General features: G+C 47.1%; 1 protein-coding gene and 1 long non-coding RNA gene across 3 annotated transcripts in view; one reads left to right on the top strand and one right to left on the bottom strand.

Annotated features, from left to right (window-relative positions):
- Nucleotides 1-6,128, bottom strand: part of MKX (mohawk homeobox) — a 62,919-nt gene extending 56,791 nt beyond the window's left edge. For both annotated transcript variants that reach the window (XM_053923401.2, XM_045195558.2), the window contains exons 1-3: nt 5,940-6,128; nt 3,582-3,848; nt 1,642-1,801 (exon numbers count right to left, since the gene is read on the bottom strand). In XM_053923401.2, coding sequence (XP_053779376.1) covers nt 1,642-1,801; nt 3,582-3,769 — 348 coding nt within the window. In that variant the 5' untranslated portion in view covers nt 3,770-3,848; nt 5,940-6,128. The remainder of the gene's footprint in view (nt 1-1,641; nt 1,802-3,581; nt 3,849-5,939) is intronic.
- Nucleotides 5,008-14,646, top strand: LOC123479743 (uncharacterized). The gene is made up of 3 exons (XR_006655469.3): nt 5,008-5,189; nt 11,812-11,999; nt 13,865-14,646. It is a non-coding gene; the product is annotated as an uncharacterized lncRNA (long non-coding RNA).
- Nucleotides 14,647-17,431: the final 2,785 nt, after the last annotated feature.

The following is a 17,431-nucleotide window of genomic DNA, read 5'->3' as shown; positions in this document are numbered from 1 at the left end:
GTCTTATTTAAAATTACATAATTTTGTACAGAAAGAAACTATAATGAGAAAAGTTTTCATTACATGAATAAAAACTTCATGTAAATTAGAAAAATGTAATAGCCTAACCGATGCCTAGTGGCAAAAAGAATTGTTACGTGTATTTGCACTATCATTACAGGTAGAAACCTTTTTGATTCTGCATTAAAATGAAAAGTACTTGTATTGCATATTACAAAATTATTGCACATGAAAATTTAAATGTCTCTGCTAATGACAAATGTTACTTTTTATAATTAAAAATGTTCAAAATATGCCATAAGTATTTTTTGTTTTTATATAAAAGAATGGCAAGCCTTAACTATGGAACTATATAATCAACTAAAATAATCTATTGTTATGTTGCTAACATCATTGTCAAACTTTTAATTCCTAAATGACAATCTTAGATACTCTGGAAAGCAATTTTTATTTTATCTAATAGTTAAATATTGTTTTTTAAATGTTGGGGTTTCCCTTACTATGTAGTTAATGGGACGACCAAAATTTCACAAATACACCGATGTAGTGCTACTGTAATGTATGAAACTTCTCAGCTCATTTGGTGCCTCCCCCTCTTTTGAGTACGTGTGTTCTGTTTGCATTTATAAAAGTTCCCGTCACCAAATTATTAAAGAAAACTGTGGTGTGATGGAAAGAGCATTGGATCTGGAATTCCAATATTTCCAGACCTACCTCTACCCTTACTAACACATAACCGCCACGTGCCTTGGTTACATCGTCTGTGAAATGCTGGCAATGACTTCTGTACTCACCACGTTTCTGTGAATATCAAGTAAGATGATGCATGGGACAAAACGCAAGCCAAATGTAAAGTAGTGTTGTTCACTAGTGTTGTCCTACACTTGACAAGTAACTCAACCATTTGAGATCTGCGTCTTAACCCCAGTAGAAGGTATCATCGGGGAAATGTGTGGATTTTAGCTAATGCCCAGAATGCTTCTTCTTAAAAAAAAAAAAAAAAAAAATCCAAACACTCTTCTTGCCCTTCAATCCCACCTCCTCGATCCGTCAGTAATGCTAATATTGGAAGTTATACTGTACTTGGTTCTCAAAGTGTGACCCAGAGCCAGCAGCTTCAGCATCACCCCAGGAACTTGTTAGAAATGCAAATCATGGACCCCATCCCAGACCTACCACCGAACCAGAAATTCTGGGGCGGGCCCAGCGATTTATGTTTTCACAAGCCCTCCAGCGATTCTGATGCACACTCCAGTCTGAAAATCACTGCGACTAGTCCCCATCTGTATCCATCTATGTAGGTCCATGAGTCTAGACTCCCAGACAGACACCTTCTCATACCTCTGCTGTTGATTTTTCACTGCCCGCCCCCAACCGAACACCGTGCGGATCAGTCCTGGGCCGAGCATTAGCACTGAACCGATAGAGAGGATTGAGAGGAGACCCAGAAACTCTTCCCAGAATGCAGCTCTGCCCCTGGGCCAGCCCGTCCTCACCCTCCGCAGCAAGAGCCAAAGCCTGCAGATGGCCTTCCTTCCCCAGGGCGAAGCGCCAGGCGGAGATCCGCACAGAACCGGAGGAGTGCCCGCTCCTCACCTCTCGCTAGGCTAAGGATCAGGGGCTTGGCGGGCCCGGGTTTACCTGCACCAGCGTCATCTGCGAGCCGAGCGCCAGGAGTATCTTCTCGGTCTTGGTGGGGTACGGATTGTCACGGTGCTTGTAGAGCCACTGCTTCAGGGGCCGCGCCATGTCCTGCAGGGCCTGTCGCTTGTGCCTCACCTTCCCGCCGTTCTGCCGGGCCCTGGGACACCGGGAGAGGAGGAGGCCCTAGTGAGTGACACTCTCGGAACGCTGCCCGTGGGGATCCCTCCCTCGGGGACACACGCAGTTCAGCGGTCGCCGAGCCGCCGCCAGGCACCCCAGGGCACACAACCCAGCCGCGAGCACCCTCCCCGCGCGTCCGGAGGTTGAGGTGAGGGAGCCACGCAGTGTCTGGGTGCGAATATCATGTCCTCAACATCTCTCTTTGAAGCGGCCTGGCTGTCGCAGAGGGATCATGTGGCAGTAAAGAACCTTAGATTTATCTTGAAAAGGGGGATATCTTGAAGCCAGTAACCCGAGGTTAGATGTTTAGGTGACGATGGTTAAATGATTTGCCGGGAAATGCTGTTTAAGCTACAGATTTGTGCAGCAGGGCGGTCCCCCTTCCCGCGCCCGCCTGCGCTGGGCCCTTCTCTAGTGGCCCTGGCCTGGTGGGCTTGCTGCAGGCTCTTGGACGTTCTTTCAAGGAACTCCTGCCGGCCCCTCAGGGCTCCTCGTCGCCGGTGGCCAGCGGAAAGGTAGCTCACTGGACGGCGGGAGTAAAGCAAGGGATGACCGCCGCCCCGCTGCCCTGGTTCTCTTGGAGCTCTATCCAGTCTCCTTTGGACCTCTGGAGAAAAGGAGAAACTTTCCAAAGGAAGGGTACCAGGGAAAACACTCTAGGGCATTTTTCCTCATATAAGAAGGGTTTAAAAGTTTGAAAAGATCTGTTCCATGAAGTTAGAAAAAAAAAAAAAAAAAACCTTGGAAAAGCAGATTCCTAGGAGAAAGAGGCAAGCAGTCTGGAGCCCCTGTTGGGCGCTGCGCTCCCAGGAGGCTCCGGGAGGTGTCGCCGCGCTGACGCCCTAGTGCCCCGCGACTCCGGGAGGTTGGCGCTCTCGAGCCGCAGCCTCTGGGGCTTTTGCCTCTGCACACTTTGAAATGCAATTCCACCCGAAAGGACTGGTAGTAACATTTTGACGAAATCTAATCTCTATTTCACTAACCAGCAGCGCCGCAGAAACAGCAGCTGATGCAATCTTCCAGGTGGAGACGGCCAGGACGGCCGCCCCTACCCGACCCGGCGCTCCGGGAGCCTTCCGGAGCTGGCCGGGCTAGGGACGGCTGTCCACACGTTTGCAGCCAGAGCAGCTGGGCCCACCAGCGAGCTTCGGCCCCTCACCCTGCTAAAACGAAACCCGGCACAGCAGGCTCGCGGCCTTCCCCTCCCAGCTGGCAGCGAGCCCTGACCAGCCGCGCACGATGCGTGCGCCCTAGGCAAAGCCGACCTTCCCAACACCCTGGCGGAGTCGAGGCGAGCCGCGGGGCGATGTGAAGCCTTGTTGTGACAGAAGAGGGGCAGCCCACAGGGCTGGCCTGACCTGGGAAGCGCCGACTGCTTGGCCCTTCCCTGTTCCTAGCTTCCTGCTCTGTCCATTATATCTGGCTCTCAGTCGCGTGTCTGCACCCGAGGTCCGGAGAGGGACAGGTAACTTATTACCCTGATATCCAAGTATGGGAGGATGGCGGGGGCAGTTCCAGGTTTCGTCGGCTTCCAACAAATCTCTTTTGAGCTATCCTGACGAATAGATCCTCCCATATTTTAAGAAACTACTACCTTAAAATGAGAATGCGCAAAACCAGGAGGCGGAGACCTGCCCTCCAGGGAACCTCCGCGTTCCAACCCTCGCGCCCCCGCCGCCACTTGCAAACCCGCGCCGCTCGCTGCCCCCACCCCTCTGGACTGCGCGCGGGCCGGGCCCCCGGGAGGGTGCGCATACCCGGTCCTTCGGTGTCTCAGGCCGAGGTTGTCCTTGAGGGGTGGGCCTTCCGGAATGCCCATCTCGGGACGGGCATGGGGACTGTCCAGGACACCGCCATAGGGCCGGCCGCCCCGCTCCCGCTCGGGAACGCCGTGGTCTTCAAAAAGCATGGCGCCATTGAGCTTGTCGAAGACGATGGTGTTCATGGTGTGGCTTGGCAGGGGCGCCCCGCGCCGCCAAAGCGCCTCGGAGCCGGGCCACCGGGAGCTCCGCAGGGCTCGGGTTCTAGGAGATGAAGGTGCATCACGTTACTCGCTGAGAGCGCTCACACCCTGAGCGGAGCCCCAAACTTGACCAAAGCGAGGGGCTGCGGCGTTCAGGCGAGAAGCGGCACTGCCGCACCTGAACCAGGGAACCCACACTTCTCCGTCCCTGGCTAACCCACTCCCCTCGCTCCCGCACACCCCGGGGCAGGTCCCTGCTCTCCTCGTTGCCCCCGCGATCTAGTCCCCAAGGCACATCAACCGGGAATAGTGTACCCGCGGCGGCGCGGAAAGTAATTCCTAAACGAGCCTTTCTGCCTCGGTTTTAATCTGGAAGAACCACATTCCAGATAGCAACGCGAGACCCGCGTGTTCTTCAGTCACAGTGGAAGACTAAAGCCTCTCGGAGCTTCCACTCGGGCCGTAAAGAAGGGTTGGAAGAAAGGGAAATTGGGGGTAACATGAACAACCGCATGCGCAAGCCCAGTTAATGAGTCCCAGGCCATACCGGGATTTCATGTTCTCTAGATCTGGGATGGTTTGGCTGACCCCCCTGCGTCCGTCCCTGGGGTGCGGGCTAGGAAATTTAGCAGACTCCAGAGCTAGAAAGTTAACTGGCGTCAGGGACAAACTCACCCCATGCTCCCTCTCTCCCCAGAGCTTTCTACCATCCTCAACCCGCTCCAGGACTCGCAGGGTCCCGGCAGTTCAAGGGCGCGTGGGTCCCCGGCCTCCCGCAGCCCGCTGTCAGAGTGGTCCTCTTCCGCAGCGCGGGTGCGAGCCTGGAGCTCCGAGCCCTTCCACACCCACCGGTTTCCGGGATTTCGGGAAACCGTTTCGGAGGCTGCGAACGTTTTAGGAGGGGAGGAATCACGGTCCGTGCAGCGCAGGGCCTGCGGCCGCTACGGTCCGAAAAAGCCCCCAGCTCACCTCCGGAGGCGCTGTGGCCCCGAGCCTCAGCCCGCGGCGCACCGGCGTCAGGGGCAAGTCCGCGCCGCAGCGGCTCGGCCGTGCGACCGCCCAGAGGCTCGCGGCCACCACCTCCCGCCCCATCTCCCCGCCTCGAGCAGCCAAGCAGCGGAGCAGCTCTCCTTCCTTCGCTGCCAGCGCCCCTCACCCCGCCCCACCGCGGCGTGGGCCGCCCCCCCAGCCGGTGCACAGATCCTCTGCCTCGCCGAGCGCCCGCACTCGCCAACGCCCCTCGCCCCGCCCCCCGGCCACCACAGCAGCGGCCACGCGCGACAGTAGGGCCGTGACCACGGCGAAACAACGGCTCCCTTCAGTATTCGTGGGGACGTGAAGTCAGACCTCTGCTGGCAGCCCCGCGTCCCATAAGACTGAGTCCTCCCTCCCGCGCAGACAGGTACGTGTCTGGGGTTTGGACACAATCTCGGCGACACGTGTGGAAGCACATTTCCGTGCTCGCTACCCCGGTTCAAAGGTCAGGACTCCGTGTTTTGTTTTGTTTTTTAAATTTTCAATCCGTGCGCTTAGTGTTTTGCGTTCTCGCTGCTCCATTTGAATAATACACCGTTTCCCAGCCTCACAGCCTTCCCCCACCCCAGTGCTCCTACACGTAAGCTCGTTTTTCCCAGCGCATCCGCCCCGACGTTTGGAAGGTCGGGCCTCTCTCTGGCTGTCCCCAGCCCGCAAAAGGTGGCAGCCAGACACCCGGCGCGGTTGGGGTCCACTGCTATCGCAGGAGCCAGCGGGAGAAGTCCGAGAGCTGGATGCTGACGCATGGGGTCCCGGGGGCGTGGGAACCGCCGCTTCTCAGCTTCCGGGGAGCCCACGCGCGGTCCCCCACGCCTCCTCTCGGCTCCGGTGCTCTCCACTTACCCTGATTCACTCCTAACTGTCACTTGTGGAGCTCCCTCCCAGAGTGACTGCCCCGCCCAACGCCCGCGAAAAATTTTAAAGCAAAGGGGGAGCGGCCAGGTGGGCTCCCAGGCCCTAGCAGACCCTCCCGCCAGGCTTAGCGGCCACCCACGCGCGTCTCCTATGAACTGTGGAGAGAGGTAGGGGAAGGGCGGGGAGCGCCGAGACTCCCGGGGCCAGGGTGAGCCTCCCATCCCAGACTTCGGGCGGGGACTCGGCAGCCGGAGATCTGTACCTGGGAGAGTGGGGCCGGCGGCCGGCGGCAGGGCTGCTGGCTCTCCCGCGTCGAGGCTAGGCGCACTCCCATCCCCGCCGCATGTTTTCGGCGCGGGCTCCGACGCGCTCACCGCCGCCACCGCCGTGGGCTCGGCTTTATTTACCCAGACAGGCGCGCGCGGCCCGGGAACAGGAATATGGAGGCCTTCTCATGTTTCCTGACTGCTTGGCCCAGCCAGCGAACATCCTGCGGGCGCGGTATCCACGTTCCCGGGCCGTGGAGAGGAAGCCTCCGCGCCCGCCCGGCGGTGCGGATGGCAGTTAACCCTCGCAGAGGGGATGCCACGGCAGGCGCCGCAGGGAGCCCCCAGCCCGCGGAGTCCTCCCTCGCCTGGCCAGGCTCCCAGCTCCGCGGGACTCGCGGGCGCGGAGCAGAAGGGGCTACTTCCTTCGTACTTAGGGGAGAAATTCTCGGAGAGGCCTCCAGTAGCGCCCGGCTCGGGCTCTGGGAGCTGAGAGGCTGCGGTGCAAATCCCGCGTCTTAGCTGGCTCGAGTGTCGGAAATTTCACTGCAAGTGGCTGGGAGGGAGAGACCACTATCGCGCGCCCTTTATTTTCCTCGCGATTAGCTGCAGTGAGGTTCGAGCTCGGGTTTGGTGCGTTTAGCGCGTGAGCGGAGGTAGGAGAGGCTTGAGCCCCGGGAGCCTTTTTTCTGGTGTTCCTCGGTTTCTGAGGTCGTGGCTGTCTCAAAGCCAGGCACACATTCACCCTCCAGGGCCCGCGCTGGAGTGGCTGCCTTCGCCTCGGCCAGGCTGGGGCCAGGCGAGACCACGGTGCCCAGGTACGGTGCCCTAAGGCCAGGGTTCTGCACGAAGCAAAGTGAGCAGAACTTAGAAGAATCCGAAAGGGGACACAGTGAAAGGAGAGAGAATGGTTGTCCGATTCTCTTACTGGTGATACTTGGTTTCTCACCTTCACCCCAAATGTAAGAGTAGCGAAGCTGTGGTTTGGGTGCAACCGGAGGCTCGAGCACCTGGACGCCCGCGTTCTCGCCGCCGGCCTCGCCGCTGCAGCGACACCTTTCATCTGTTTGTAAGAGCGAAAGTAGAGTTACCCAAACCTGAAAGGCATGGTCCTTTTCTCCTCTAAAGGTGGCTGGCAGCGCTGGGGCAGTGGCTCACCTATCCATCTTTAGATGGCCTGGAAGTTGTTAAAACGTATACTAAAGCTATTTCTTCCAAGACAAATGAGACCCCCGAATTTTCTATGTTATCTCCCATAATACGTGGCAGCAAACTGGGAAAGGGCACAATCTAAAGCAGAAAGGGACGTAGGTTTACATTTCTGACCAGAAGGCAGATAAATAAAATCATTTGATCACGTTTCCCGATGTCCTTGGTTCTCTTTCAGGATATGACTCGCGCTTGTAGAGCACGCACCTTGTCTTGGAGCTGCACTTGACTAGCTGCGGTGTGAGTTCAGGGCAGACGCAGGTCTACAGACCTCGCTGTAAGGATTTAAAGTCAAGGATACATTACAAAGTTTCAGCCACAGACTTGCTGCAAATAAGTTGCACAAAACAAGTAGTTCTACTTGGTAATTTACAGGAGAGAAACCTGTTCCCCCCTCTGTGGTCTCCATGTGATGGTGGTCACCAGGCATGATAATGAAATCAGCTGTCACATTTCCCCCTGACATCTACGTGGTCAGCTGTGCTAGGGAAGGCGAAAGGCATGTATGTAGTTGCTTCCATTTTCACAACACCTACTGTACTGAAATATGGAGATGTATGCTTTAATATAGGCTAGTGCAGGACAAATTAATTTTGTTGTTTTAATCTTACCTTATTTACACAATATTAAAGGCAGTTAGAGAACATTGATTAAAGATATATTTACATGTAAGATTTGTTTTCTTAAAATCTGAGGTAAATGTATAGCAAAAATCTTTCCGCAAAGTGTTTTTTATTATTATTGTTTAGTAGAGGAATAATATACACCTTTGTCTCAGGTTAAGTCATTGAAAATTAATATATGATGATTACATTATAGTTTAGTCATTAGAATTCATTTTAAAATGATAGAACAGTGGAGGGTCTATTTTAAAATGAAATTGTGTGGAGAATTCCTCTCTAATGTACAAATGAGTGTGTATTTTGTGACAGACCTAACTTTTATTTTTGCATTTCATCCTTTATGCAGGAGTAAAATATCTTCATTTTAATCCACTGTTTAGATACATTTATCATTATTTTAATTGTCACATTTTCTTAAATTGTATTTTACTCAGCTTCTTATATTCCAATCTCAGCATATCAAATGCTGTATTATAACCCTCAGAAGTAAAACTTTCAGTTTTAGAAAGATTTGAGAAAGTGTATGTAGTTTGTGGGAGATCGCCTTATGTAGCAGGGAAAAAACCTAGGCCAGAGCCAGAAGACTTGATCCCTAATCTTAATTCTGGTTAATCTGATGTTGGTTTAATGTGAATTTACTGAAATGTAAAATGAATACTATTAAGTTTTCCATAAACTTTCCTCACAGTCTCATCATTTTTTAAAAATGTGAAAGCTACACATTGCTAAAGCTAGAAATATGTTAAGTAAGAAGACTTGGTAGAAATCTAAATTCATTCTATTGGACTTTAAGTGTAGTTATAAATATAATTTTTACTTTCTAGTGAAGGAAAAAGAGAAGACTTCGTTTTTAGCATGTTGATATTTTACCAAGGAACTTGATATTTCAGAACAAATATTTGTTATAATTTTTGAAAATAATGATTACTTTTAAACTCTCTTTTCCAGTTATTACTTAGAGGCAGTGAAATAAATTGCAAAGCAGGGAATGACTGTCACTCCCCATCCAAATGGTAAAAAATAGTAAATTTATGAGCACATAGCAGATTCACCTCACATTGGCTAGCAGACCTGTAGAGACACCTGTGATGAAAGACACGGGTGCAGAAACATGGTGAGCAAACTAGGACAATGGGTGGCCCCCAAATACCTCACAGGGCAGTTTTGCTTTATTTATACTTTAATTGCATAAATAATACGGAATACGTTCTCGTGGAGAGGGTCTTCTCCGTAAATTCACTCTCAAGCAATCGAAGAATAAGAGTACAAAGTGGAAGTTCCTCTCCAGCCAGCTCCACCCAATCACGTTTCTCAGGGGCAGCCACCAGGAGATGGCCCTTGCTGGTTTGATGGGCATCGTTTTCACCTTTTCCTGTGCGTTCACAAACATGAGTCTAAACAAAACATTATAAGGTTGTTTTATTTGTTTTTTAAAATAAATAAGACCATACTTTACATTAAGTGTGGTTCACACAGAGGAACATTAAACTAAAACTTGCTTTTTCACTCAGTAATTTCATAGAGAATGTTTATAATAGAATATATAAATATAACCTCTTTTTAACTGGTATATAATGCTCCATCATCCATTTAGCCATTCCCCTATGAACATTTCTGTCTTTCCAATTTTCACTATTATGAACATCAAACATTCTTGTATATGATTCTTACTGCACATGTGTAAATATTTCCCTAGGAATAGCTACACAGATGTAGAATTGCTGGGTTGAAGGAAACAAGATTTAAAAATTTTGATAGATATTTCTAAATTTCCCTCCCACTCCCACTCCCACTCCCAGTAACACACGGAAGTCCCCATTGCCTCCCAGGCTTACACGCCATTGCGTGTGTCGGTCTTCATAATGTTTGCTGCATGGGCAGTAAAATAATGTCTCATGGGTTGAGAATATTTTCATTTGTTTATATACCATTTTTTATCTCTTAATTAAAGAAATTTGCTTATGGTCATTGCTTATGTTCTTATTAGATGTGTTGTAATTGACGGAGGGTTTTTTGTAAATTATTTTTCCATGATTTATATGCCTTATATATTGCAAATATGTAACTTGGTCTGATGTCTGCCTTTTACCTACTTTATCTTTTGCTTTACTGAAGGTTTAAACATGAGTATAGGTCAATAAATCTGTCTTTTTTATAGATTCCGGACTTTGTGTCTTCCTTAGAAAGTTTTTTCCCCTATTTTTTTTTGTAATAGTTTAAAAACAATTATTTTCACTTGGCTCTTTAATCCTTCTGAAATTAATTTGTATACGTTTTGTTGTAAGATCGAAAATCTAATTTGATTTTTTTCTTCTTCAATTGAGTGGACAATTATTGTTATGGCACTTATTAAAGAGTTTTTCCCCATGGATTGCAAACAACTTTTCTCATGTATGTGGTGAATTCCTTTCCATATGTAGGTTAGTCTGACAAGGCTTTGAGAGATGCAAGACACCAATAGACTGTAACAAATTTACAATAGGCCTTGCAATTTAAAGAGCATCTTGCACTTTCAGTATTATTCTGTTCTAATTTCAGAACGCGTCAAGTATCGAAATAGTAATGTGCCTTGCCTGGGAATGGTTCCAATTAGAAGGCTAATTCACTGCTCCTCCGGGAGGCGCTGCTGTGTGTTCAGTCGTGCCCTGCTCAGCAGCCGCAGAGCGCTTTCAGGCAGCCATGTTCCCCTGAGCAGAGCAGGCTGCACACAGGTTTTCCAACACATCACAGGACGAGGTGATAATTGGCGACGAGCAATCTAAGATTATTCATGACAGTCAGTGGTGGGCCCCTGCACCTATGACTTGAAAAAGTAAACTGCATCTATCTTCTTGCTCAGTTTTTCTATGGAATCGGAATTCTTTTTTTTTTTTTTCCACAAAACAGCCAGTCAGGACGAGAACCTTCAATATGGTTGTACCATAGTCAAATTCACTCCAGAGAAAAATGCAAGTACTTTGTCACCACCGTTTCTAAAAACACAGGAGCTTCATATAAGTGCAGACAACACAAATAATAAGCAGTTAGTAGAGTTGAGATCCAAATGGGCTAACGTCTTGTGCTACTTCACAGAGCTTGGGACAGGACCTGAAGGAGAGCCGGAGCGCCAGCACCCCTGTGGTTCCCTGGCACCACGAGTCTCCGGGACATTGCCCACATGAAAATACACCGTGTACTGGGATCCTGAGGATCACTTCATTTTTGAAACATATAAAGAAATACTAGAATTCCTTCCAGAAAATTATTCTAGCTTGAACATCAATTTGCCTTACATCCAAAAGTGGCCATTTTAATAAATATGGCAAAGACTTCTGGCCATAGGCTAGAATGAATCTCTGTATATTGAATCTAACGGACTTCAGGTACTCAATCGATTTTAAAGGTTCGGCTGACACCTCCGACCCCGAGTTCATCTTCCTTGCTTTCATTATGTGTAGTATATTTTAATAAATTCAACAAAGGGTGAATAAATATAATTCACCCATGTGAGCAAGGGTGATATGTGCAACTTCTGCTTCACATACTTAAAAAGAAATTGCCTGCCCTCGTTTTTAACTTGTCCCTCTTACCAACAGCTGGAACACGGATGTGGCTCCCATCCACTGATTAGACAGAAACTTAAACAGCAGCAGAACTGCAAGAAGAAGAACCCTGGGCCTTTGAATGGACCACAGGAGGCCTACCTAGCATGGTCTCAGCAAACTTTTTCTGTAAAGGGCTTGATAGTAGTAAATGCGTTAGACTGTATGGGGCATATTTTCTCTGTGACAATTATTCAGCTCTGCCAAAGTAGGACCAAAGCAGTCCTAGACAACGGTTGACTGTGAATGAATACTCGCCTCGAATGAGTGAATGCTTGACGGTGAATGACTCAATGAAGGAGTGTTGCTGGGGTCCAAAAAGAAAAATCTGTCTTTAATAGACTGAAGGTTGAATTTCACATAGTTTTCATGTGCCACAAAACTTTATCCTTATCCTTTCTTTGATTCTTTTTACTTATTTAAAGATGTGAAAACTATTCTTACCTCACAAACAGGAACAAGAACAGGCTACACTTGACCCGAGGCTGTGTTTGCTGGCCCCAGACCTAGAACATCAGCGCTGGTCTGTTACAGGGGACAAATAAACTTCCCCTTGTCTATGTCACTGTATTTTGGAGTTTCCTGGCTGACGGAGCTCAGCTTATACCCTACGTAATGCACACCTGGACAAAGATGATCTCAGGTACCCCAGATGGGCTTAGAAAACTGGTTTTTAATGACCAGGGGCTGCCACAACCAGAGGGAACGGGAAAAGAGGTGGAATGAAAAAGTGTTTTCGCCATTCTTCTGAAAACGTGTTGCACGTGTTGAGAGAACCAGCCTAATTATTTTCATGATGTTTTTGATACTATGCTCTTTTTTGTTTTATCCACTTTTTTAAAAGGTACTAATATACCTTTAGACATTATATTGGTGTTTGGATTTTAAGGCTTATGATTTTTGTAGTCACAGAAAATGGTGAATAATTTTTAAGAGTTATTGTTTTTCTCGCTCACTTCTCCCATTCAAAACTCCTCACACAATTGGAACTACTTCCTTACTGTTTTCTTTTTAAATAATCAACAATAAATATTTATGGGGCACCTGTACGCAAAATCCTGTGCCAAGAACGGCATCGAATTTGATTTAAAAAACACGATACTTGCCTAGCATATAAGCCTGTTAGGAAAGCACAGGGACACAAATATACCTCGTCTAAAATATCTTAGGGTGTCTGATATAAAGATTGCTTGAATCCAGTAAATCTGTAAATCATCTGTGGAAATGCATGAGGGAGCTTGAAGATGATAGAAGGGCCATTTTATGTGTCTGCTAAAAATTTTGTAACCATATTACCGACATCCTTCCTGAAAAGATGCAAAAAGAGATCCTTATTTCAGAAATTTGAGCCTGATTGGAAAACAGCATTTTCACCTCTTACATCAGACTTTTTCAAGTTTTATGTCAAAAACCTCTGGGTTTCAAGCGAAATTTTTAGGGCTTCTCTTAAAAAAAATGCAGTAAGATAAACACACTGAGGTTAGCTCACGATCTTCCTTCCCTCCTATGCTTGGCCAGGCCTTCCTTGAACCTGCCTTGGGGCTCCTACCTGCACACTCTTCCTGTGGAAAGGTGCAGAATGGAAAGGGGGATTGGATGAGAAGAGTTGAGAATAAACCTGTCAGGTGTGGTGGTGTATTGATTCCTGAGGCTTATACGGAGAAGCCTCCCATGATCCCCAGCACGAGGAGACTAATTCTTCCCGGAGTATCTGGGACACAGAACCACCGGCAGGCCGCTGGTGGGGAAGGAGAGGTCAGGTCTGCACCTGAGACTACACCGTGACCCTAAGTCATTAGTCAACTCTTTGTTTTGATATTCATCGATCTTTCTTAAGTGTGCTCTGATATTGTAAGCTACCACAAATCCTAATTTCGATGGGAGCTTGGGCTAAGTGGAAGGGAAGAGGAAAAATGTGTTTTGTCAATTAACTGTGCAATTTAAATAGCCCAAAGCCTAGGATAAAGGGGCCCTTGCAAAATGCAAATGCCACGTTGTTGTTTTTTCCCTTTGGATCTGCAGTAGCAGTTTGCATAAGACTTATGTCCTGATATTGCTCTTCCAGACTCTTGTAAGTGGGGACACAATTAAGGACATATAACACATTTGAATAATATGCCCACAGCACTTACTGCATGTCCATGCACTGTTCTAGGCACTTAATCCATATAAATGCTCACAGCCACCCTTTGGGGTAAGTACTCACTAGCACCCATACTGTACAAGAGGATACCTTGGCATAGAATTGCCATAAACACAGGTCGACAACTGATGGGCCCAGTATTTGAACAGAGTCAGGCATGTGCCAGAACTTGTGTGCTGAGCCAAACCACATGGCCTCTTTGAAGGTACATGGGAAGGACAGAGAGGAAGAGATGCAAACACTTGACTACGTAATTGTAGGCACAGCTAATGATGTAGTTGCATATCTTTTGGCTTCTCACTTAACAGAAGGAAGTTCAATGCCAACATGTGCGTTTTTACTTCTGTATGTGATCTTTCTCGTAGGTGGGAGCAAGTGCAATTTCAGTGTCACTGGAATATGATGACTTCGCACAGCTGAACGGCTGTACTTCATGTTCATCTTCATGTGTGGACTCACACTAAAAAGCCAGTAACTGCTGAGTCTCCTGTGACTTCTCTAAATCTAGAGAACATTCTTCCCATTGGGCAACGAAAAACATCTTTGGAGTAACCCAAACAATCCTGAAATGGTGTTTTATTGCAGGAGCAGGCGCAGCCTGATTGTAAGCGGCATATCTCGCTCAGCCGGGGTGAAACCCAGTAGTTTTGATTAAGAAGTCTAAGGAGATGGTGGTGGCTTCTGCAAGTTCATCACCCTCTTCTTGCTGTTTTGTCTCTGTTTTGTTTGGCTTTGTCTTTTTTCCATTTGTAATAGTTCTCAGGCCTGTCTGTAACATTTGTGCAGCCCTGGGCAAGAAGATAAATGGATGACCACATCCATATGTCTAAATATTTAAAAGTTACAAATCAAGCTGTTAATTGATTATAATTGTCTATCATTGTCTCTAAATCAAAACATTGTTAAATAAAACAGGTCCTATCCTTCTATGTTGACAAATATATCACTATAACGAAAAATCAAAAACTGTGTAGGTATGATATTTGTTGGGAGAATATCAATGACAAGTAAGTTTAATTGTTACTGCCTGTATCTGCATGTTTTGTTGTTGGACTGGCAATATTAGATGAGTGATAAAATGAAAGAGACATAATTCATAATTTATTATGTATTTTATCTATTAAATTTATTTTCTTATCTTCATTTGAGGAAAATTTACTAATTACATTGTTATAATCAATTTTCTGTCATACTTTGTGTTCTGAAGGATTACAAATAAAATGCAATTCTACATAAAGTTCCACAATTTGAATATATTTTCATGAAGTATATACATGAAAACAAATACAGAAATATTTAAACTTATTTTAATATATTGTTTATGAAATACTATTTTTATTCTAAAATATTCAAATTACACATTAAACTAGAAAAGAAAAATTATTAATGAATACAATATTTTTAAAAACCGAAATCTTAATTTTTTGAAAATTAATTTAAAATATTTTATACAAATATAGTTACTTGCAATGCTAAGTGTTCAATGCAGGTTGTCAGTATAAAGCACTGGTATCAGATTTCATGAATGGTTTCTCTAGAGCTACAGACTCACAAATTTGGGAGTGATGTAATAGGAGGGATCTGACCAGGTTGCTAGGCCGAAGGGAGAGACCCCTGAGAGGGGTTGGGTAGTGACCAAGGCGCAGATTGAAATTGTAACTGAACCATGTGGCAGGCTTCCATACCCCGCCCTGCCCCCCAAAGGGTAAACAACTAACGCAGCTGTGACAAAACTTGCAGAGTATGCACAGGATGAAAAGTCACAACACACGTGTATGGTGGAGGTGAACATGGTGACGCCCTGGGCACAGACGCTGTGCCTTTGCTGGCTGGAAACCCTCCTACCCGCTTCCAGATCATGGTGGCAGGAGGAGGGGCAGAGATGCTGTGCGGGCTGACCTGCCTGATGGACATTAGCTACGATTGGCAGGCAAGCTGGGCACTCCCACAGTGGAATGTTTCAACAGGGGGTGCACAGAAACTCGCTCCCTTACTGTCCCCTGGCTAGCCCAGTTGGGGATCAGGGCCTAAGTGTTCCTGGGCCAGCAGGCCCTGGAGGCCATGTGGCCAGGCCACAAGCCCCACGCTCAGTCCCATGTGAGAAGTGGTGGCAGCCCTGGTGACCAGAGCTGTGCTGCGTGATCCCACCCAGCCAGGTACACACAGATTCGAGAGACCGATGCCTGAAGCCGGACTGTGACCAGGAACCAGCTAAGCAACTTGGATGATTATGCTGCAGCCACTTGTGTATAGGAAGGATGGTATTTTCTAAATGGGAGGAGGTATTCCAGGCACAGCCTTGAACTCAGCTACCAAAGGGTAGAGGGGTTATTTGTCTTTGGATATTTTAAAGGAAATGGGCTTTGAGGCAGAAACTCATTATTCTTTCAGGATTTTGTACCTTTTAAATAAAAGACTCCTTCTTTTTCACCAAACCTCTGCCCCTGGAATTTATGGGCAGCGGGAAGCAGAACCCCATGTGGCTACACAGTGACAATGTGAATTGGTTAATATTGCAAACTGTTATGTTTTTGCCAGATGCCACTATTGTAAAGATCCACTGAATATTGAATACCACATAAAATGAAGCCAGGCACCATGGGAAACAGCACTGCAGCAGGTAAGGATACATTGCCCTCAGGGGATCTGCTGAGTTGATTACTTTGTCTTTTCTCCCTGCTCTTGGAAGCAGTGTTCACATCCCATGTTCTTAGCAGCAGATTGCAAACCTTCATGACATTTGGATGTGATCACCTTTTACCTTGAGGACACACGGCAAACGATGTGTAGAAGCATTTCCGTGGGTCCTGAATGGTGTTAGTCACAGAGCAGATGTTTGGGTTCAAAGCTGCACTGCATCCCGTTGAGTGCTAATCCCCAGCAACAGAGGCTCCGTGTGTTCTTCAATGCATGTGTGTGTGTGTGTGTGGGGGGGGGGTGTGATGTAGGTCTTTTTAGGAGGGTTCAGGGCAGTGACACTTTGCCTGGATTTAATAGTGGTACTGGTTGTTGGGAGTGTTTTTATAATTGGTATGTTATCTATGTACTTACTTTTTTACTTATTTATTTTTGAAAGTTTATCAAACTTTCCGGATTTCGGATGAATCCCAAAATGACTGCCCTGTGACGACCCTACAACGATTAACACATACCACAACACGTAGAGTCGCAGAAAGCAGGGCCATTTTTAAAGCCCACCCAGGCAACATTCATTTTAACAGGGACAGTTACGACAGAATAATCCTAAGGAAGTGATGTCTTTACTGACGGTCAGAAGTTTATACGTTGGGGCAAAGTCAGCTTGGCAAATTCTTTCCCTCAACAAGACTTGTGAGGAGACAGACAGCTGTGGTAGGCATTGCACATGACAAGGCGACCGCTTAAGTGCTTCGTCCGCCAGTGCCTGGGCTCTCCACGGAGGCTTTTTATTTCCTTCAGTGCTGCATTTTGCATCATGGCGCCTATGAGCCACCTTTCAGAGGCACCTGTTCAAAATACAGGTTCTGAATCCCAATGACAAGCTGAGAGTCAGGTTTTCCGGGCCTAGGTCCTGTGGTGATGCCAACACGTATGTCTCTTACATCATACTTTGAGAAAAATTAGTTTAGAGCAATGGCTCTTGAGTTTTTTCATTGTATACCCTGATCAGTAAGAGTATTTTGAGCAGGTGGTCTACTATAGGGTAGGGCAAAAGAAGGTTTACAGTTGTTTGTATGAAAAAGAACACAATAATTCATAAAAAATAATGCAAAAATAAACTCTGTGTTTTATGTTCTTACAACTGCAAACTGCTCTTGCCCCACCCTCTGTGTCTCCCAGGATCAGGTTTTTCCCCTTTTGTGGCCTCAGCCTTCTTTTCACGAGAAAGCATCTGGGAGTAGGCTCCTCTCTGGGATGAAGAATGGGATTTTTAGTGATAAATCCTAACAAAT

The sequence above is a fragment of the Desmodus rotundus genome, chromosome 4 (assembly GCF_022682495.2).
Source record: "Desmodus rotundus isolate HL8 chromosome 4, HLdesRot8A.1, whole genome shotgun sequence".
Taxonomy (NCBI): domain Eukaryota; kingdom Metazoa; phylum Chordata; class Mammalia; order Chiroptera; family Phyllostomidae; genus Desmodus; species Desmodus rotundus.
The sequence above is the reverse complement of the archived record's forward strand: the minus strand, read 5'-3'. Positions and strand labels throughout refer to the sequence as shown.